The sequence below is a fragment of the Mobula hypostoma genome, chromosome 10 (assembly GCF_963921235.1).
Source record: "Mobula hypostoma chromosome 10, sMobHyp1.1, whole genome shotgun sequence".
In the NCBI taxonomy this organism is placed as follows: domain Eukaryota; kingdom Metazoa; phylum Chordata; class Chondrichthyes; order Myliobatiformes; family Myliobatidae; genus Mobula; species Mobula hypostoma.
Window position 1 is genome coordinate 84,241,626 of NC_086106.1, and position 22,963 is coordinate 84,264,588.

Below are 22,963 nucleotides of genomic sequence, written 5' to 3' on the forward strand. Positions count from 1 at the left end.
TTTAAACGAGCTTATCTAAAGAAGAACACTTGTTGCATGTTGCTACTGAGCCATGGGAAGGAGTAGTAGGATAGATAACCAAAGGCTTGACCAAAGAATTAGACTGCCAGCAACACTTTAAGGGAGAAGTAGAGAGATTTTAGGATGATATTCCCTCGAGGCTGAAAACACAGCTGCATATACTTAGTAAAGCACAGGTGAAAGCCATTTGGCCCATCACACCAATACTAACTCTAGCAGAGCAATTCCTTCTTTATGTCATCGTCTAATATCTTTCCTGCTTTCCATGTTTGTGTGTAACAGTTTCATTTCTTGCTTGATTCCATCCTTGTATCCAGTTGTAGCCAAAACAATATCACCCACAATATCTCTTCCCATGTTCACACTTGCCTCTGGAATCTGCAAAGTTCTATCAATGATCCATTCCGATTTCTTATCTACAAGCTGTCCTGGGTGCCGTCTGAATACAAGTCAAGTTTCATAAGTTTGATGATGATAGGCCAATCATTATCATTTCTCTTAACAATCCACCATCTCTTGTTTATTACACTTGATGTGAGATAACCCATACCAGATCGATAGAAATTTCTTTCAATAAATAATGGGAAAACTCAGAGCTTTGAATGTGGTTTGATTTGCCGTATCTATTTATTGCATACCAGACAGAGGCCTGCAACACAAGTTGCATCTTCTCTGTTTAAGAACCACTGAATTGCAATTGATTTGGACTAAATGAGAATGCATTATGAATGCCAACAAATTAGAATCTTGACAGCCTTTTGTTTTGACACCCCCCTGAAGCTTATAGGAATGCTTTAAATTTAGAATCTCATTTAAAGTAACTTAATTTTTTTTCCACTCACAAATCTGGGAAAATTACCAAACCCTCCTTGAATTTGACAAGTATCTTATTCCACATTCCAGTTTGACACTAAAAGACGATGAGAAGATATGGACAACTTGCCCAATGATGCGTGTGAAGTCCTAAAATTTGCAATCCTACTCTCTGTCTCAATGATACAGAATGAATTTCTAGGTCACCATAAAAATTGAAAAAAAATAAATAACAGTGATTAATTCTAAATATTTATTTCTATGTATCACTTTGGCATTGATTTATAGATCCTAGCTACTGTTGAAAGCAAGATTTTTAGCTTGTCACTTAAATATCCTACTGAAGGAGAACAGTCATTGGTGACTGTCTGGTCAATGCAATATTAAATCTCTTGATTCCAGCAGTTTAGTCTGATATTATAGATTCCATAGAAATTTTCAAAGAAAGTAAGTTCTGCCAGCTTCCTAACCTGAATTCCTCTTTCATTTGATGCCACTAAATTCAGTATCAGTTCTGTCATTATTATTTGAGTAACTGTCCATGAATTTTCAGGAGAGCACCTGCTTCAGTCCCTCTCATATTGACCAACTCTTAAATTTTCAGCTGCAGCAATCTCTGCTAATTCCTTTTCCTTGTACTTCCTCGTATCCCTTTACATACTCAGTGGTTCTGCTCCAAGATCACAAGTTTGAAATATGAACTGTCTCCCTCTCCCCAGATGCTGTTTGGTGTGCAAAATATTTACAGTATTTCTTACTTCATTGTTTAAAAAATTGCATGTTAGAATACTTGTCCTCTTAAATGATGTAAGGTTTCGACTTGAAAAGCTATTTGTTGCAATTTGATTTGGAGAGGGAAAAATATGTCATTTCCGCCTGAAAATATTGAATCTGGGCTCTTTTTAAAAATGATTGACTATATAGAGAAAGGCTAATTTATGATCTTTTAGAACTTCTTCGAGTATTTTAATATGATATAATACTTGATTTACTTTGGGAATGAAAACTGCACATGCAAGAGAAGTACCCCACTCTCAACATGTTGAAAACAAGAAAACGAGTAAAAGGCTCCCATCATCTTTCCACAACTGTTTTTAGGATAGTACTTTGGAACAGAACGGAGTATAGAGTTCAGATCTAGCAATGAGTGTAGACATGAACTGGGTACTCTGTACGGAGCTATACACACCAGCAGTTCCAGGTTCCATTCCTTATCATGTAATTCAGAGCAATGGTTGGAATAACGTAACCAGCTTCAGTGTTACTCGGAATGGAAGTTTAATCAGTTTCCTTGAGCAGTCACAGCAAGGTATTTTCATGTCTACACCATGAACAGATGCATTTTCAACTATAACCACCACATTAAAGAACTGCAATGTGAATATTAATGGATCAGGTGTCATTGATTGCACTACCTACATACTCAACTGCCTTCTCACTTGGTAGTTGAATCTGTCACTGGGAGGCAATTGGAATAGTTGATGGTGGGGTCGTCTTGATCTCCAAAATCCCAGAGGTCACTAACCATCAGACCAGAGATCTAAGCTGCCTATTCCAACATTTATTGAAGCCTTGGGTTTCCTCCGTATTGAGTCATAAAAATAGAAATGTTTAGTGTTTCCAGACACACAAAGACATCTGCGTGATTGTTCAACAACCTTCTATATTGTTAACTCTTTCTTTTCTTTAATAGAATTATATGATTTTTAAAATTTTGTTTCACGTTTTCTGGAGAATACTTGATGCTGGGTAGTAACTTGTTTTAGCTCTGACAGGACAGGAACTGATAGGCACACTTGATGAATGAATGTTTGAAATTGCCTTGCATCAGTATGTGGACAGCCTGAGTGACAACCCCCATGTCCACTCATCACAGGCAGCTTCTTGCGTTACTGCTGACAACCCACCAGCATGCCGATAGGTGGATGAGTCTCAGGTGATTGTTTTTTTTTCCTTTCTTTGTATCAAATTGGACCTTGAAGTATCCAGAGGGAATATATTGAGGATGGTAGGCTTTTCAACAATCACTAGTAACGTACATATGTCTATCTGGTGGTCTTCTCAGGGCTATTTTCTGGTGTAGCTGATATGAGTGCCTGAGCCTTCTGACAGGTCAAGCTGAGTTTATCCATGCATACATCGTTACATCAATTGTGACTATTTCTAGGTCTGTATGGTGTGTGATCTGGAATAGAGCCTGCAGGCAGTGGTGTTCTCATGTGGTAGAAACTGAGAGTTTGGTAGTGCTGTCAGAATAGCCTGGGGAAGTAACTTGCTGTAAGTGCATTTTATCAATGGTTCACAGTGCAGTTATGCTTCACTGCTGAAACATGGAGAAAATGTTGCATCTTCTATTTATAATATAAAGTTCGAATGTATGACTTCTAATACATGGTTGTGTAGACTGCTGTCTAACTTCAATAAAGGATGTCCATTTCTAACTTCTATCCATAATACCAATGGACATCACAACTCTGAATAATTGATGAGGCAGGTCTAACTTTAAATGAACCGTACGATTTACCTTTCATCATTCTCATCTGAGTTTTAATCACAAGATTCAGAAAGCCTGTGTATTTGCTGTTAACGTTACAGAAAATGGAATGTGCATTTGCTGAACATTTCAGTTGCCACTTAAGGGCTGCCTTTTAACTTAGGCTACTAAAATTTTCCCTGGGCAGTACAGTTTTATAACGTTAAACCCGTGCATTCTCTGATATTAACAGTGTAACACATCTCACCTGTAGATTAATTCTGTCCAATAGCTCTTGCAGGTTCTTAGGCTTTGGCCTTTTGCTCTTGTTGAACAACCTTGATTTCCGAGGTTGTTCTTCTTCATTTGGTAGGATATCCACGTAAATAAATTTAAAGGATCCTACTTTGTTTTTCAACCTGCCAGTCCATGTCCCTACTGGAGGTTTCTCAATTATGTCTATAATATCTCCTTTCTGTTAGCAAATAGAAAATAAATTAGACAAATAGAATAAGGTTAGCCATCATACCTGTCTAAACTTTCAAGAGAGAATTAGTCCCATCACTTCCAATGATTGTTTATTTTCTGTGTTATAATCTATCTATTCAAATCTTCACACAAGAGAGTACTACTAAATTTCCAAATGAGCAGAGCTGTTCTGAGACTGTCAGACATAAAACTGTTGTGCAGTCTGGTCAGGGCAGGTACTTTCCATCCGTGCTCAGTCTTAGATATGTTTTCAAATAATCTAAACTATGGATCTTAAAGTAATTGGGACCAAATCTTGATGGACACAAACATAATTGAATAATGGGAGGCATATAAAATGAAGAAACCTTAGCAACAGAATATCACTAAGTACCTCATTATGAACTTGCACCGTATTGTTCACCTGCACTGCACTTTCTCTGCAGCTCTGAAAAATCCATCGTTATTGCTTGCCCTGTTCTGACTTCGTGCACTGTGCACTGTGCGAAGAGGTGCAACACATGCTTCTCACTGTATCTCGGAATGTGTGACAATAATAAATCAATTCCAATGTACTCTGCTTTGGGGGAAGAGCAGGGCCTTGAAGCTGTACTCAATGAATAACCAAAAGAAGGAAGATTAAAAATTAAGCCGAGAAAATGGCTGATGCCAATTTACTAATACTAGAATTTTTACGGAATACCTGGGGGACAGCTAATAAAGGAAAAAGAAAAACTCTGTGTGTGTGTGTGTGTGTAAGAGAGAGGTAAAAATGAATCAATTATTATATCATAATGTGAATATTTAATTGGAAAAGGGTTTTAAGAAGAGAAATGGGGCTAATCAAAGAAAATTTGAATATGTTGACAAAGAGCATAGCTGAGTCTTCGCCAAGGAAGAAGATAAAGCTGGAGACTCTGCAAAGGATGATACGATTTACATTCTGAGTGGACTAAAGGAGTCAGAAGAAAACTCAGTTACACTTAATTTGGATAAACTGGCCTAGGTGGGAGACATCCAATGTTACTGTGGTGAGTAAAGATCATAAGATATAGGAGCAGAATTGGACCATTTGGCCCATCGAGTCTGCTCTGCCTTTCAATCATGGCCGATCCTTTTTTTATCCCTCCTCAGCCCTACTCCCCACCCTTCTTCCTGCATCCTTTGATGCCATATCCAATCAAGAACCTATCAAGCTCTGTCCTTAATACACCCAATGACCTGGTCCCCACAGCTGTCTGTGGTAACAAATTCACCGCTGTTTGGTTAAAGAAATTTCTCCACATTTCTGTTTTAAATGGACACCCCTCTATCTTGAGGCTGTGCCCTCTTGTCCTAGACTCCCCCATCATGGGAAACATCCTTTCCACATTTACTCTGCAAGACCTTTCAACATTCAAAAGGTTTCAATGAGATCCCCCTTCATCCTTTTAAATTTCAGTGAGTACAGACCCAGAGCTATCTAATGTTCCTCATATGATAACCCTTTCATTTCTGGAATCATCCTTGTGAATCTTCTCTGAATCCTCTCTAATGCCAGCACATCTTTTCTTAGATGAGGAGCCCAAAAATGATCACAAGGTGAGGCCTCACTAGTGGCTTTATAAAGCCTCAGCATCACATCCCTGCTCTTGTATTCTAGACCTCTTGAAATAAATGCAAATGTGGCATTTGCTTTTCTCACCACTGACTCAATGGCAAGTTAACCTTTAGGGTGTTTTGTACAAGGAATCCCAAGACCCTTTGCACCTCAGATTTTTGGATTTTCTCCTCATTTAGAAAATAGTCTGCACATTTATTTCTTCTACCAAAGTGAATGACCATGCATTTTCCAACATCATATTTCATTTGCCACTCTTTTGCCCATTCTCCTAATCTGTCTAAGTCTGTCTGTGGTTTCCTGGTTCCTCAACACTACCTGCCCCTCCACCAATCTACAAACCTGGCAACAAAGCTATCTATTCCGTCATCTAAAACACTGACATACAGCATAAAAAGTAGTAGTCCTAATACTGATCCCTGCGAAACACCACTAGTCACTGGCAGCCAACCAGAAAAGGATCCTTTTATTCCCACTTGCTGCCTCCTACCAATCAGTCAATCCTCTAACCATGCCTGTATCATTCCTGTAAAAGTAGAGGCATTGGCCATAATATTTCGGGTGTCTGTAGATTGCGGATTTGTTCCTGTGAGTTGGACTATTGCAGTCACCATTGCAGAAAAAAAAAGGATTATGAATAATCTGAACAGCTGTGGATCACTCATTTCTTCCTCTTGGGGAGAAAGTTCTAGAAACAGTAATATGCATAGGTGTAGTCATTTGGACAAGTGTGGATTGAATTGACAAAACCAACATGCATTTTGTTAAAGACAAATTGCATCCAACTAACTGGATCATTTTGCTTTGACAGGATCGATGAGGGAAATATGTTTATGTACATTTTGATTGCCAAAGACGTTTGATATGAAGCAGCCTAATAAGCTGGTCATCATGGTTGAATGCCTTGGAATAAGAGGGGCCCAAAGAGCATAGAAGGAACATCTGTTAAGTACTAGGAAGCAATGGTAATTAAGGGTTGTTTATCCGACCATCAGGATAGTGCAGATGTTTGAATATACTCAAGCTTGACCAAATACATGCCAATGATTTGGATGTGACTACATAGGATGCAACTTCCAAATCTGTAGATGATATATAACTTAGAGGCATAGTAATCCGTGAGATACATAGTAATCGACAACAAGGTGTTGACATTTAATGCTGAGGAAGATAAAGTTTTGTATTTTGGCAGGATGAATGTAAAGGGATGATGCTGCCTAAAAGACACACTTCTAAACAAGGTATAAAAACAAGGACAACAGGAATTCTGCAGATGCTGAAAATTCAAGCAACATACATCAAAGTTGCTGGTGAACGCAGCAGGCCAAGCAGCATCTATAGGAAGAGGCGCAATCGACGTTTCAGGCCGAGACCCTTCGTCAGGACTAACTGAAGGAAGAGTGAGTAAGGGATTGAAACGTCGACTGCGCCTCTTCCTATAGATGCTGCTTGGCCTGCTGCGTTCACCAGCAACTTTGATGTATAAAAACAAGGAGATCATGATGCATATTTCATTGGAAGTTACAGCTCAGCTTGAGAAAGTACATGCAATAACTTGGGGCTTTTGACTAGAGGGATGGAGTACAACAGCACAGCAAACCATTATAAAATACTGGTTTGACTACAAATGGAACATTGCATCCAATTCTAGCTAGCACACTTTCAGAAAGATGAGTATTCTGGAAGGATACAGAAGGCATTTACTGAAACACTTCCAAGAATGAGAGACTTTAGCTATATAGTCTAGAAAAGTTGGGGTAGTTCTTCATGGAACTGAGAACATTGTGAGGGGACATGACAGAGGTCAAGACAGTTATTACAGATTAGATGGAGAGAAACTTGCATTGGAACTGCGATCAAAAATTGGGGACATGAAATAAAAGATCAGCAAAAAAGATCAAGTGGATATGAAACATGATTCAGATTTCTTTATCAAATGTACATCAAAACATACAGTGAAAGGGTATCATTTATCTTAACAACCAACACACACAAGAGTGTGCCGGGGTCAGCCCTCAAGAATGGCCACACAGTCCGGCACCAACAGAGCATGTCTACAATGCTCAGTAGAACAACACAGAACACAACAGGCAACAAAGCAACAACAGCAAAGCAATCCCTTTTCCTCCCACACTCACACCCATGCACGTATACAGTCTCCTAACCCAAGGACAGGCAGTCTTTGGCCTCTAGCTTCCAGCGAACACGTGGATTCACAGACACTAAGCCCCAACTTTCCAGGCGAACTCAGAGAGTTACAGACTCAGGCCATCAAGTCTCGACTGCTGGACTTCTAATCGACATTTGAGCTTTGATCTGGACTCCCAGTCAACCTTTGGGCTTTGATCTGGACTAACAATTGATCTTCAAGTTTTGATCTGGACTTCTGATTGACCTTTGGGTTTTGGTCTTCAGTGTTGATGGAGGACTTCAGATGATGATGATGATGATGAGGACCCGAACTCTCGGTCTTGAGCATCAGCCTTGCCGATAACAGGACCCCAAAAATTAGGCTTCAGACTCTAGTTTTACTCATGATGGAAGCTTACATTGGAGGCTTAGACTCTGGCCTGTCCTCCAATTCCCTCATGTTTTTGTCCCTAAACTTAACCTGAATCATGACACCGTCTCCCTCCCCAAAACCATCCCTACGAAGCTTTAAAAAAAAGAACTTAGCTTGAGCCATGAAAGAGTCTGCAGCTTGGTGCCATCTTGGCAACAGACAAGATGAGTAGTTAGGTCTTGATATTCATCTTGAGCCTAATAGCCTACTTCGGTATTTCTACTTATTCTGTGATTCAGTGATTAAATCAGGAACTCCAGACAAAATGTGGTACCCTTTGATAGTGTACAGGCCAATTTATCCCTGTAACCCATTCTAACAAGCAACCTCGAGATTTGTCTTCTTGCAGACCACCACAAAACAAAGAAACACCATAGAACCCATTTAAAGGAAACCCCCACACAACAAGACCATCAGATGTGTGAAAAAAACATTGTGCAAATGGCAAGAAGTGAACAAATAACACATAGTACATTAAACATCAAACTGTAGAGTCCCCAAAAGAGAGTCCACAGCTACGAGGCCCTGAGGCAAGTAAAGCCAATCCAGGAGGCGATGTCCGTAGCCAGAGCCACTGAGTTAGTCAGTTTGGCGCTGTTCAAATTGCACAAATAGTAAAGCGCATTCAGCACTAAGGCCATTAAATGTGAAACCACAGCCGAAAGTGAGTCTATAACCACGAGCGACAAGCCGCCAAGGAGATCGAACCTTGAGGCTTGGGGCCCAAGACTCCTGCACCTTCTGCTGTCAGCAGCAAGAGGGAGACCGGTCAAGCACAAACAGACGGCACTGAACACCTGTTCAATTTCCACTCTCGTTTTCGTCACTTTAATTGGCGCGGAGTAAAGGAGATGACCACAGGTTTGTATTCCACCATCAGGAATTGACTCAGTGCTCAGCCCCAGCGATGGCCAGGGTTGCACTCCAGACCAAGACCCCCAGAGATCGTAGAAGCTCCAGATCATGCAGTTGGCCCAAAAATACATCCTTAAAAGGGAAATTACAGGCTGCAATCTATCCCAGTTCGGAAGAGTAAGAAGTACTGTACATTAAGAAGATATCCAGTAATTTTGTACACTGCCTGCAAGATGTTGCCATTGGTCACTGGCGCCACCTTGCCAGAACCTTGCTGGTCTCAGTGGAGCTTGCTGTTAATCTGCCAGAACTGCTGGAGCTACGGTGAGAATCTATTGGAAAGATTGCACAGTTTGTATCTGAGACTGTGAAGCAAGTAATATATGTAACATTAATACTCAATGTTGAAGAACACATTTAGCTATTTATAACCTTAATTCTGCAAAATGGGAACTTCTCAGTTTATTTTTAGCTTTAACTCAGTTTTGCTCAGTACTATTTTTGTTAAAAATGGTATGAAGTCAAGCAGTTACTGAACAACTTCTTCATATGCATAGAGCCTTTTGATCATCTATACCAACCATGGACACGGGTATTCTCCTGCAGTATGATTTTTGTGAATAATGTATTCCTGAATATCAAACTATATCTACAAACTAATGTCTTACCTTGAGTTTCAAAGATTCAAAATCATATGGGCTTGGAGTGAAATCTGTGTGGACCCTGGCACGGCCACAGAACGGTCCAAAGTATGGAGGTGGAACGTTATCTAATTGGACACTGTCTCTACTGCTGGCTTCAGAATCCGGGGTAAATGGATCTCCACCTGGTTGAGAAATATACACTTGAATACAGTTTCAATACCTGTGGTATTAATATTTTTTATTTAAAGGAACTCTCTCAAACATTAACTGTTTTGGTGAATGTTGCATCATTTAATGTTTTCTGGTGTCACTTTTCTGTCCTTAGTTGAATCCTTCATGTGTTATTTTACTGCGAGATCAAAAGATTAGATAGTGCTGGGAAATAATGTCAAACTATGAAGACTGGACATTAACACCTTGACACTTCCTTTTTTCTCTTCCTGGGTCATGACCAGTGGTCCATCACTTTTCAGACATGCATTGCCCCAGGAAATCTACTCTCTTTGGTATCCAACCTCATCCCGTACTCTTAATCCCAAACTGTCTGCTCCGACCTCCTTCACAAATTATGTAAAGCAGCTGGTGAAATTGCATTTCAGCCCATTTTATGTCTTTTCCATCCATACCTTTTATCTCACCTTGTCCAAAGGCTCTCAATCAACTTGCATAATTGTTCTGAAATACTCTGCCACTATAACAGTTTAGAGTCACAGGGAGACAACCACAGCATTGGAAACAGGAAGGATAAATGAAGATGGCAAATTGTAATCATAGTTTGATCTTTTGGTGTTCTTATTAGCGTAATTATTCGACAGCTTCGATTTTCAATTTATCATTGGAAACAATAAAGATTATTAAATACAGTGGATTCCCAATAATTGGGCCTTTGGTTAATTAAGGTAGCCGCTTATTTGGGACAACTCTTAAGAAACAAAAACTAATCAAGAAAATACCTGGGATTCCTTTAGTTTATTTGGGACACTATGGTGCTTAATTGGGACAGGAGACTGTTGCCGAGCAGTTTCTAACTTGCGTCAGTCATGCGCATATGTGGCCATTAGATGCTACACTGTGCTTAAAGTGAACAAATTTTAAATAGAGTCAGCTTGTGTTCAAAAGCAATGATTTTTGTCACTGTTAGTTGGTGAGAAATAAGCAGCAAGACTATTCAGAACTGTTTTGCACACTGCAGTTTCAAGCATTGAGGCTTGGTGATGCCAGAAATGGCTGGGGGTGAAAATGAAATGATTTCATAACTTCAACAAATTAGGAACAATGAAGAATTTGAAGATATCAACAATCATCTTGCATGTTACAATGAAAATGAAGATTTGGAGGATGCAATCGGTGAAAGCATTGCATGAAGGCAGTTCATGAATTCCATTTGGTGTCTGCACTGATTTTGTTCATTTACAGTCAATCAAAAGAACATGGCTAAGTTCACTGGATGAATTAACAGGAATTCTGCAGATGCTGGAAATTCAAGCAACACACATCAAAGTTGCTGGTGAATGCAGCAGGCCAGGCAGCACCTTTAGGAAGAGGTACAGTCGACGTTTCAGGCCGAGACCCTTTTTCAGGACTAACTGAAGGAAGAGTTAGTAAGAGATTTGAAAGTGGGAGGGGGAGGGGGAGATCCAAAATGATAGGAGAAGACAGGAGGGGGAGGGATGGAGCCAAGAGCTGGACAGGTTTTAGGCAAAAGGGATATGAGAGGATCATGGGACAGGAGGTCCGGGAAGAAAGATGGGGGGGGGGAACCCAGAGGATGGGCAAGGGTTATAGTCAGAGGGACAGAGGGAGAAAAAGGAGAGTGAGAGAAAGAATGTGTGTATAAAAATAAATAACAGATGGGGTACAAGGGGGAGGTGGGGCATTAGCGGAATTTAGAGAAGTCGATGTTCATGCCATCAGGTTGGAGGCTACCCAGACGGAATATAAGGTGTTGTTCCTCCAACCTGAGTGTGGCTTCATCTTTACAGTAGAGGAGGCCGTGGATAGACATGTCAGAATGGGAATGGGATGTGGAATTAAAATGTGTTGCCACTGGGAGATCTTGCTTTCTCTGGCGGACAGAGCTTAGGTGTTCTGCAAAGCAGTCTCCCAGTCCGCGTCGGGTCTCGCCAATATATAAAAGGCCACATCGGGAGCACCGGATGTAGTATATCATCCCAGCCGACTCACAGGTGAAGTGTCGCCTCACCTGGAAGGAATGTTTGGGGCCCTGAATGGTGGTGAGGGAGGAAGTGTAAGGGCATGTGTAGCACTTGTTCCGCTTACAAGGATAAGTGCCAGGAGGGAGATCAGTGGGGAGGGATGGGGGGGACGAATGGACAAAGAAGTCGCGTAGGGAGCGATCCCTGCGGAAAGCAGAGGGGGGGGAGGGAAGTATGTGCTTAGTGGTGGGATCCCGTTGGAGGTGGCGGAAGTTACGGAGAATAATATGTTGGACCCGGAGGCTGGTGGGGTGGTAGGTGAGGACCAGGGGAACCCTATTCCTAGTGGGGTGGCGGGAGGATGGAGTGAGAGCAGATGTGCGTGAAATGGGGGAGATGCGTTTGAGAGCAGAGTTGATAGTGGAAGAAGGGAAGCCCCTTTCTTTAAAAAAGGAGGACATCTCCCTCGTCCTAGAATGAAAAACCTCATCCTGAGAGCAGATGTGGCAGAGACGGAGGAATTGCGAGAAGGGAATGGCGTTTTTGCAAGAGACAGGGTGAGAAGAGGAATAGTCCAGATAGCTGTGAGAGTCAGTCGGCTTATAGTAGACATCAGTGGACAAGCTGTCTCCAGAGATAGAGACAGAAAGATCTAGAAAGGGGAGGGAGGTGTCGGAAATGGACCAGGTAAACTTGAGGGCAGGGTGAAAGTTGGAGGCAAAGTTAATAAAGTCAACGAGCTCAGCATGCGTGCAGGAAGCAGCGCCAATGCAGTCGTCGATGTAGCGAAGGAAAAGTGGGGGACAGATACCAGAATAGGCACGGAACATAGATTGTTCCACAAAGCCAACAAAAAGGCAGGCATAGCTAGGACCCATACGGGTGCCCATAGCTACACCTTTAGTTTGGAGGAAGTGGGAGGAGCCAAAGGAGAAATTATTAAGAGTAAGGACTAATTCCGCTAGACGGAGCAGAGAGGTGGTAGAGGGGAACTGATTAGGTCTCCAACTTGATGGCATGAACATGGACTTCTCTAACTTCCGCTAATATCCCACCTCCGCCTCGTACCCCATCCGTTATTTATTTTTATACACACATTCTTTCTCTCACTCTCCTTTTTCTCCCTCTGTCCCTCTGAATATACCCCTTGCCCATCCTCTGGGTTCCCCCCACCCTTGTCTTTCTTCCCAGACCTCCTGTCCCATGTTCCTCTCGTATCCCCTTTGCCAATCACCTGTCTAGCTCTTGGCTCCATTCCTCCCCCTCCTGTCTTCTCCTATCATTTTGGATCTTCCCCCTCCCCCTCCCACTTTTAAATCTCTTACTAACTCTTCCTTCAGTTAGTCCTGATGAAGGGTCTCAGCCTGAAACGTCGACTGTACCTCTTCCTAGAGATGCAGCCTGGCCTGCTGCGTTCACCAGCAACTTTGATGTGTGTCACTGGATGAATTCCTCTGTTGATAACTGTTAGGAACTAATAGAGTTTTATGGTACTGCAGTAGTACTAGTAGTGTTCTAATTTGTTCTATATTTCAGTTAAGTACCTAATTTGTTACTCAGTTAAACAGTGTTTTGACTTTTTTAAAATAACTTTTTAACTTTTTGTGAAACTTTGGCCAATTGGAGCAGCTGCTTAATTGAGTCAAATATACTGGTTACTTTGTGTTCCAGTTAACCAAATCCACTGTACTTAGAATGCAAACTACAACAATACTTCATTTTAGAAACACTTTGGAATGATTCCCATGTTCATTACTAAACACAAACAAAAGTTATTTTTGCACATTCCTGTGGCTCACAGTTTGTGTTCTATGATTACTGTGGTACTCACTGTTTGAAGCCTGTCTACTGAGTGGACTGTTGACATACTCTTCTGATTCACTGGCTGAGTATGATGCCCTGTCCCCTAGTCTGAGATACATGAGATCATCAGGTGTCATTGGAGACATGGGACTTTCTTCTGCACTTTCAATCTGAAGAAAGAAGTTGTCAATAAGTTAATGAGTCACAACTTATATTTGACTGCCAGTTTAATAGCCAATCCTGATATATGATGTTACCATTAATAACAGGTCATTGTCACTTACATCTTTTCTAAAATTTCCTTGCACAGTCTTCAGCCTTCTATTTCTTGCACAGCCCAGTTCTACCTGTCCCAAAAGTTCTGCTGGTTGGATTGTCCCGAGAGAACCATTGCTTCCACCTCTCTTGCTCTTCAGAATATCTTCCTATCTTAGCTCTATTCTTTCCCTTGAGCAGCCTTTCCTATCAATCTCTCCTTTGGCTGGCTGCATTTGTTATGTTGTAAAAATTCCCTTCACTCACTTTCTCCAGGTCAGGAGTATAGATATGGGACCACAAGTGGGGCCAAATATGCCCATCTCTTCATGGGATACAGTAAGTCCAGTCTTATTCAGGGTGCTTCTCTCTATTCATTTTCCCTGACTGTGACCCCATTTGCTGCCAATTTGCACCTTGGTCCTGTTCATATGGTCAATATCTGACTCTTCCTTTCTCTGACCTGGCACATCTATCTCCAGCTCAGGGATTAAGTTAATTACTAACATCCATCATAAATCCAATGATTCCCACAACTATTTTGACTTTGCCTCCTTTGTCCCTGCTTCCTGAACGTGGTGCAGCTGGTGTGTCTGCTGTCTCATTGCCCCAATGACCTGATTCATTCCTCATTCCTTATCATTCTGTAATGCTCAGTCTGATGCATGTGACTATGTACCAGCCAGGAAAGCCCCCCCTTCCCGCCACCACCCCCCATGCCAGAGGAATAGGCTCTTTGTCTGGCCACAGCTGATGTGAGGAAGACGCTAGCCAGGGTCAATCAATGTCATGCAATAGGGCCTGATAACGTACTCGGTCAGGTGCAGAAGGTCTGTGTAACCCTGTTAACAGAGGTTCTAACAGATATCTGCAACATCTCTCTGGAACACTGTCCCCTCAGGCTTCAAGCAGCCACCATCACCCAAGAACCAAAGAGTGTAACCTGCTGAATGACTGCCCTCAGTAATGAAATGCTTTGAGTGGTTGGTTATGGATCTCATTAAATCCCATCTTCCTGCTACATTGGACCTTTTCCAGTTTGCTTATCACTCAGAATGGTCCACTGATGATGTCATAGCCTCTGCCCTCTTCCCCATCCTGTTCCACCTGGAAAATGGTGCCTCATATCCCAGGATGCTGCTTATTGACCAGCTCGGCATTTAGTACGTCTATCCCTCAGAAGCTGGATAGCGAACTGTCCTCATCACCTCTCTCTGTAACTGGATCATATGGACTTGAAATGAAATCTGTATGGATCCTGGACTTCTTGCCAGAAGGGCCACATCAGTCCATGGTGGCAGGAACATCTCTAGCTCCATCACGCTGAGCACCAGCACTTCCCAGGGCTACATGCTCAGTCTGCTGATGTTCATGTTTCTGATGTCTGAATGCACTGCTTGATCTGGATCAAAATGAATCATCAAGTTTGCTAATGACACAACAGTGGCTGGCTACAGCAACGATGATGAGATAGCATACAGTGAGGGGGTAGAGAGACTGCTAGAATGGTGCGACCACAACACCATGAGTCTAAAAAGATGATTGTGAACTTTAGAAAGGTGCAGGCTCCATTTCTGAGGAGATAGAGGTGAGCAAGTCTCCCCCCACCCCCATTTTAACCAATTTTTACAGGAGAACCTTTGAGAGTGCCCTGACCAGCTGCATCACCACCTGGCACAGGAATTGCAAGGCATCAAACTGCAAATCCCTACAAAGCAATGAGAGGACTGCTGAGAGGATAATCAGGGTCTTTATTTCACCCATCAGAGACATTTTTCAGGAGCGCTGTGTATGTACAGCCTTCAGCATTGTCAATGATACCTCCCATCTATCCAACAATCTCCTTGGCCCCTACCATCAAGCAGGAAGTAAAACAGCATTAGGAAAAGAACTGTTAGGATAGCGAACTGCATCTTCCTCTGGACCATGAGACTATTGAAGCTTCCACCATCCAGGTCTCATCATGTCTGAAATGACAGTGGTGTTATATTGTTTACCTTTTAATTTGTATCGTATGTGCACCTGATATTTTGTTAATTTATTTGTGGTAGATAACTTTGTGTTATGTGTGTAAGTTATATGTACTGTGTTGTGCACCTTGGTCTGGAGGAACATTGTTTCGTTTGGCAGTATATGTGAATGGTTGAATGACAATAAACTGAACTTGAATTCTGTTACTGTCTATGTGAAATTGGGTTTTCTCCACATGCTGCAATCTCCTCCCAAGTCACAAAAACACGTAGGGCAGAATTTTATTTGGACACTCTATACTATCTCTAGTGTGCAGGTGAGTGATAGGTTCTGGGGGAATTGATAGTAATGTGGAGAGAATAGAATAGGATTAGAGTTAATAAGACCATAAGGTAATAAGACATAGGCCCATTGTGTCCGTTCCACCAATCGATCATGACTGATTTACTTTCCCTTTCAACCCCATTCTCCTGCCTTCTCCCCATAACCTTTGATGCTTTTACTAATCATGAACCTATCAACTTTAAATATACCCAATGACCTGTCTTCTACAGCTGTCTGAGGCAATGAATTCTACAGATTCACCACCTTCTGGCTAAATGAATTCCTCATTGTCTCCGTTACAAAGGGACATCCTTCTATTCTGTGAATGTGCCCTCTGGTCCTAGATTCTCCCTTGAATTCAATCATCCTTTCCATACCCACCTGAGATGGGTCTTTCAATATTCAAAAGGTTTCAGTGAGATCCACCATCTACCCTCCCCCTGCCATTCCCCCATTCTTCTAAACTCCAGTGAGTAAAGGCCCAGAGCCATCGAACACCTATACGTAATGAGCAACTGATAGTTAGCATGAACCTGGTCGGCTGCTGGGCCTGCTTCTACTCTATATATCTAAGCCTTTGACTTCATTCTATTCACCTCGTTTCCATGTCTTCATCATATCTGCTCTGATGATAGGAAATTCCACACTAGATGTCTTCCTTTCCACATAAGATATTTTCCCCTCTCCTAGCCCACCCCACTAAATAGAGAATATACTGCTAGCCACATTTTAAGAAGGAACAAGAAAGAAAGTAACCTGTTAATCTCTTTTGAGACATTTCCCCAACTAATTTCTACCATGGAGATGGACTCATAATTCCCCATGTTGCCTTCACAACAATTAACTACATTCAAGACTCTCTTCCCAGAGTGAATGTTTTGAAATTCTGATGGCTAATATCTTTATTATTTTTACCCTTATTTAAAAAAATAAATTGATAGACAACCTCTTTTCAACTGGAATCCCCAGGAATTTTATTAAATGTCTGATCTTTTTATTTGACTTTATTTTAAAACATGAACTATTGTCTTCTTTGCTGATCAACTCAAGCCAGTGTGCATTTAGAAATCTTTTCCTTCCCAGAGGTTCCAGAAATATTTTTCATTTAATGCTAATTCACAGTGTAAACACTGTAAGGTGGTGTTGTGGTGACAAAATGGAATTAAGAAAGAGATTTTACCTTCTCTTCTGCTAAAGCTTTCACCATCATTCTGCCAGTCTTCCTGTTCATAGTACGTGAAATAACCGCTCGCCATTTCTTTCCTAGTTTGCTTCCAGCTTTGGTGGCCTCTTCTGTGCTAGCTCCGATAGTGTCAGCCACCTCTGTCTGAAAATAAAATGTCAGGTTGAATTTCTATTCTGAGTGTAACAGGCAAATACATAACACTGACACACTTTATTTAATAATTCTACCAAGGTGTGAAATTGTTTATTTATTTATAAATTAGTTATCACCTTTTCTAAGATATTGGACAATGTTTTTCATGGGATGGTTTAGCCTTGTGACTTGTGTTGAAAGAGTGCTGGTAAACCTCAGCAAATCCCTATAAACACCAGCATGATAATGATTTGAGTGTCGGTCACAGGGAACTTGAGGGATAAATGTTGTCCAGATTACTTGGGAGAAAATAAAATCACCTGTTCCTCTTTGGCATATTAGGTGAAACTCAGTGAACACCTAGAAAAGACATATCAAGTACATGGAGGCATTCCCAGGGTATCATTAAAATAACTGGGGCTGCCACCTTTCTCTCTTTTGCCACTCAGAAAACCTACTTTACCTGACTTCCAGATAGGTGACATTACACCTTCAATCATTGTCCCCAGTTGCAATTAGCCTGAAGGATATTATTGATGAGTGGTGATTAAAACATCCCTGGCCTTCCAAAATGGCTTTCCAGCCTGTTTTAAATTGCCTACTGGATCATTTGGTTAGTCAGTAATTTCCCTTAAATACTGTTTACTTAATCCAATTGATTCAATGAAACATGTAAAATATGCAAACTCAGCTAATAGATTGCCAACCTGATTACATCCCATTTCATGATCTTTGTGGTTGGTTGGTGTGAGGGTAAGACCGACTGAAAATATTGTAATAATAGCAAGACTATAAGGTGACATAAAAGAAATAGTATAATTCTTAGTAAGAACCTCTTTTCTATTTTAATATAATTTTCTCATTTATGCTGCAACAGAGTTACTTATCAGACTTACATTTTCATTTATGCTGAGCTGCTCATTAACCAAAGGTGAAGATGGAGGCTTTGAGCGATCAAAGTGCTTGAAACTGCTTGACCTTTGTAGGGAGAGCTAACAGGAGAAATTATAAATATTATTGTCATTTTATATTAATTGAATAAACATGTAATACAAGAATGAAAGAATGTTCATATTGATTTGAATATATAAGTACAATGCCTCTGTATTGACTTTCCTGACTTCAGTAGTTTTGAGTTGTCATCGACATGATTGTTAGCAATACTAATTCCATGATCTTCCTTTGTCAAGCATAAAATAAAAAAAATGAAATATATATTTACATAATATATATAAAGTAAATATTTATACATATACTAAACTAATGGCTAAACAAAGCAATTTTACTGCCTTCAATACTTTGAATTGCTGTCTATATTATCGTTAGCAATACTAATTCCATGATTGTGCCCTTTTTGAGCATAAAATAAATAATTAAAATAAATACTTTAAGTGCCTCAATCCAACAGTTCAAATCATGGGTCTTAAAAAAAAACTATGACATACTAAAATTTATTACAAATCTCTCTCTATATTTCAGTGGAGGGATTGACCAAATCATATATTAAAAATGTTAAAATTGCTATTAAAATAGAAAATATGTGAACACTTTAAACTCTCACATGCCATTATGAATCGCAGGGGCCATATTGTTTTGTTTTTTTTTTATTTTGTAAAAATCATGCAAGTAGGTCATGCAAATACAGATTGAGCCTCAATAATCCTCACGCATATAGAATTCAAAATTTTTGTCACTCTTTGAATGAAAAGTATACTCCTCATTTCAATCTTAAATAGCCTATGCATCATTATAAGACTGGGATCTATTTCTAGATTTCTCAGCCAGGTGAAATATCTTCCCTGCATTAACCCTGATGAGTCCTCTTAAAATTTTGTAAGTTTCTTCTGTACTCTAAAGAATAGAGGCCCAGCCTCCTCAGTCTCTCCTCCTGTTGTCAGATCTACTACCACAAGTATTCTTAGGTTTATAATCCCTTCATTGTTTTATCCCTCCTTATGTTTAAAACCTCTCCATCCTTATGATTACCTTGGAAATTTGTGCTTTTCCAATTCTGAACTACTCTTCTTACATCATCATCTAGGAATTGATCTATCTCTGACTCTCCTATTCACCCTCTTCTTTAAGCCATTTCCTGAACCCCACTTCTTAGAACAAGCTGCAATGGTCACTTTTGACATTCCCCTCTTTGTCTCAGTAAGGAATTTTGTCTGGTTACACTTCAGTGTGCAACTTGGGATTTTTTTAATTTAAGGAGAAAAATCACTTCTGGTTGTGTATCATAGATACAAGAACACAAAGGAAATAGGAATGGGAACAAAAGTAGAAAAGGTCGGAAACACTTAGCAGGTCAGTCATCATCTGTGGGGAAAAGAAATAAACGTCAACATTTCCTTAGAAGTGAAACTCAAACAACAGGAGCTTGTGGGGAGGAGGCTGTCACTGACAAGGTAATACCAGGGTGACCATGGGGATCAGCTGTAAACAAAATTAAAGGGTAAGGACATCAGCAAACAAACCTAGATAAAATAAAGTTGGACTTGTGAAAGGCAGAGCACAAGGACAAACCCAGTAGGAGAGGGGGTAAAAAACAAGCTGAGCTAATATACAGAGGGATGACTGATACAGACCAAGAAATTATGTTACCTGAGTTTTAGAATTCAGTACTGAGTCAAAAGACTTAACTCCTCTTTCACATCAGTTCCCCATATTCCTCACTTCCCTAATCTTTAAAAGTTTATCCACTTCCTCTTTAAATACCTCCAATGACCTGACCTGTACATAGATTCATCATCCTCTGGTGAAGTGCACAGGAACATAGTCATGAAATGGTATATTTACAGATCGATCATGAGGAAATGTTATTGCCCTAGTCAGGGGAAATCCAGTTATTTATTATTGAGCTACAACACAGAATAGGCCCTTCTGGCCCTTCGAGCCACGCCGCCCAGTAATCCCCCAGTTTAATCCCAACCTAATTACGGAACAATTTACAACTGGTACGGCTTTGGATTGTGGGAGGAAAACCAGGCATTTATGGGGAGAACATGCAAACTCCTTATAGGCAGCGGCGGGAATTGAACCTGAGTCGCCTGTACTGTAAAGCGTTGCGCTAACCTCTACACTACTGTGCTGCACCTTTTATGCAGGTTGTTGTGATACCTATTTCACTTCAATAACCAGACCTCTCACAAATCATTGTTTGGGTGGCAACGGGGATTGGAACCCCTGCTCGAAACCTTTCTGTCCATGAGCCTGTCTAAATGTACTTTAAAGGTTGTAATTGCGCCTGCCTCTGCAGCTTTTTCTGCCAGTTTGTTTCATATTCCCACTATTCTCTGTGTAAAATTATTGCCTCTCACATCGCTAATAAATCTGCCCCCTTCAGAATCCGAATCCAGTTTAATATCACTGGCATATGTTGTGAAATTTGTCGTCTTGTGGCAGCAGTACATTGCAATAAGTAATAATAAAAAAACTATAAATTACAACAAGAAGTATAGATAACAAATTAAATGAAATAGGTAGTGCAAAAGGAGAGGAAAAAGTAGTGAGGTAGTGTTCATGGATTCATTGTCCATTCAGATACCTGATGCGGAGGGGAAGAAGCTGTTCCTGAAATGTTGAGTGCGTGTCTTCAGGGTCCTGTGCCTCCTCTTTGATAGTAGCATGAGAAGAGAGCATATCCTGGATGATGGAGGTCTTTAATGCTGGATTTCAACTTTTTACGGCATAGCCTTCTGAAAGTGTCCTCAGTGCTGGGGGAGGTTGGTGCCCATGATGGAAGTGGCTGAATTCACAACTTTCTGCAGCTCTTGCTGATCCTGTGCAATGGCCCCTCCATAGCAGACAGTGATGCAACCTGTTAGAATGCTCTCCACAGTGCATCTGTACAAATGTGTGAGTATCTTTGGTGACAAATCAAGTTTTCCCAAACTTCCAATGGAATATAACAGCTGTCGTGCCTTCTTCAGAATTACATCAATATGTTGGGCCAAGGATAAATCTTCAGAGATGTTGACGTCCAAGAACATGAAACTGTTCACCCTGTCCAGTGCTGATCCCTCATTGAAAGACTGTTGTGTGTTCCCTTGACCTCCCCTTCTGAAGTTCACCATCAAATCCTTGATCTTACCAATGCTGAGTGCAAGGTTGTTGTTGTGACACCACTCAACCGGCTACCTCGCTGTTATATGCCTCCTCGTCACCATCTGAAATTCTGCCAATGGTAGTTGGCAAATTTTTAGATGGTATTTGAGCTGTGACGCAGTTTTGGTGTAGAGAGTATAGAATAGTGGGCTAATCACACATCCCTTCGGTGCGCCAGTGTTGATTATCAGTGAGGAGATGTTATTTCCAATCCGCACAGGCTGTGGTCACCCAGTGAAGAGATCCGGTTGCAGAGGGAGGCATAGGGGCCCAGGCTTTGCAGCTTGTTTATTTAGAACTGAGAACATCCTTGTGTTGAATGCTGAGCTGTAATCAATAAACAGCAGCCTGCGGTAGGTATTACCATTGTCCTGGTGATCCAAGGCTGAGTGGAGAGCCAGTGAGATTGCATTTGCTACAGTCCTATTGTGGCGATAGGCAAGCCATGACCAATCTCTCAAAGCACTTCATCACAGTAAATGTGAGTGTCACTGGCTTATAGTTGTTGGGGCAACTCACATTGCTCTTCTTGGACGCTGGTATGATTGTTGCCTGTTTGAAGCAGGTCTGACTGTAGCAGTGAGGCATTGCAGATGTCCTTAAACACTCCCTCAGCTGGTTGACACAGGTTTTCAGAGCCCTACCAGGTACACTATCAGAGCTTGAAACCATGTAAGGGTTCACCCTCTTGAAAGATGTTCTGACTTGGGGCTCCGAGACAAAGATCGCAGGGTCACTAGATTACCCCAGGGATTTACCCAGATGTAGTTTTTTTCTCCCTTTCAAAGTGCGCATAAAAGGCCCTGAGCTCATCTGGGAGTGAAGCATCACGGCCATTCATGACGTTGGATTTTGCTTTGTTGGAAATAATGGCCTGTAAACCCAGCCAGGGTTGATGTGCATCTGATTCCATCTCCAACCTCAATTGGAATAGATTTTTGCTTTTAAAATAGCCTTCCATAGGTGATACCTGGTTTCTCGTATAGTTATGGATCACTGGCCTTGACTGGCACAGATCCAAGCCCTCGGCAGACTACGAATCTCCCGGCTCATCCACGGCTTATGGTTTGGGTATGTCTGGTATGTTCTCAAAGGCACAGCTACACAGGTCTTGATGAAGTTGATGACAACTATGGCATATTCATTCAGATTTGAAGATGAATATTGTCTAGGCCAGTGACTCAAAGCAGTCCTCTAAACATTCATCCACCTCCCTTGATGATGCATTGTTCATCTTTACCACTGGTGCTGCAGTCTGCAGTTTCTGCCCACACAATGCCTATACCCCTTTCACCTTAAACCTATGCCCTCTGGTTTCAGACTTCCCTAACTGGGTAAATTACTGTGACCATTCACATTATCTATCCCCTAAATACTTCCTGTCCTAAAGATTAGTACTTGAACTGTGTGTTAATGAAAGATTTGGATATATAGCAATTTCCCTTGAGTTCCATCTTGCATCTTATCATGTTCAAATTCTGTTTTAAAATATTCAAAAATGATTCTAGCTTTTCTTCACTTTTTCATTTTACCAGCATTCTACCCATTACACGGCTTTCGCTGGGACCCAGCTCCCCTTGTCTCAGTATCTC

At 41.1% G+C, this 22,963-nt stretch overlaps 1 protein-coding gene across 1 annotated transcript in view; it reads right to left on the minus strand.

The window, feature by feature from the left end:
* The window catches only part of sash3 (SAM and SH3 domain containing 3), a 64,343-nt gene that overhangs the window by 11,587 nt on the left and 29,793 nt on the right, over nucleotides 1-22,963 (minus strand). The window contains exons 2-6 of the mRNA XM_063060745.1: nucleotides 18,161-18,256; nucleotides 17,127-17,273; nucleotides 13,425-13,566; nucleotides 9,462-9,619; nucleotides 3,576-3,782 (exon numbers count right to left, since the gene is read on the minus strand). Coding sequence (XP_062916815.1) covers nucleotides 3,576-3,782; nucleotides 9,462-9,619; nucleotides 13,425-13,566; nucleotides 17,127-17,273; nucleotides 18,161-18,256 — 750 coding nt within the window. The remainder of the gene's footprint in view (nucleotides 1-3,575; nucleotides 3,783-9,461; nucleotides 9,620-13,424; nucleotides 13,567-17,126; nucleotides 17,274-18,160; nucleotides 18,257-22,963) is intronic.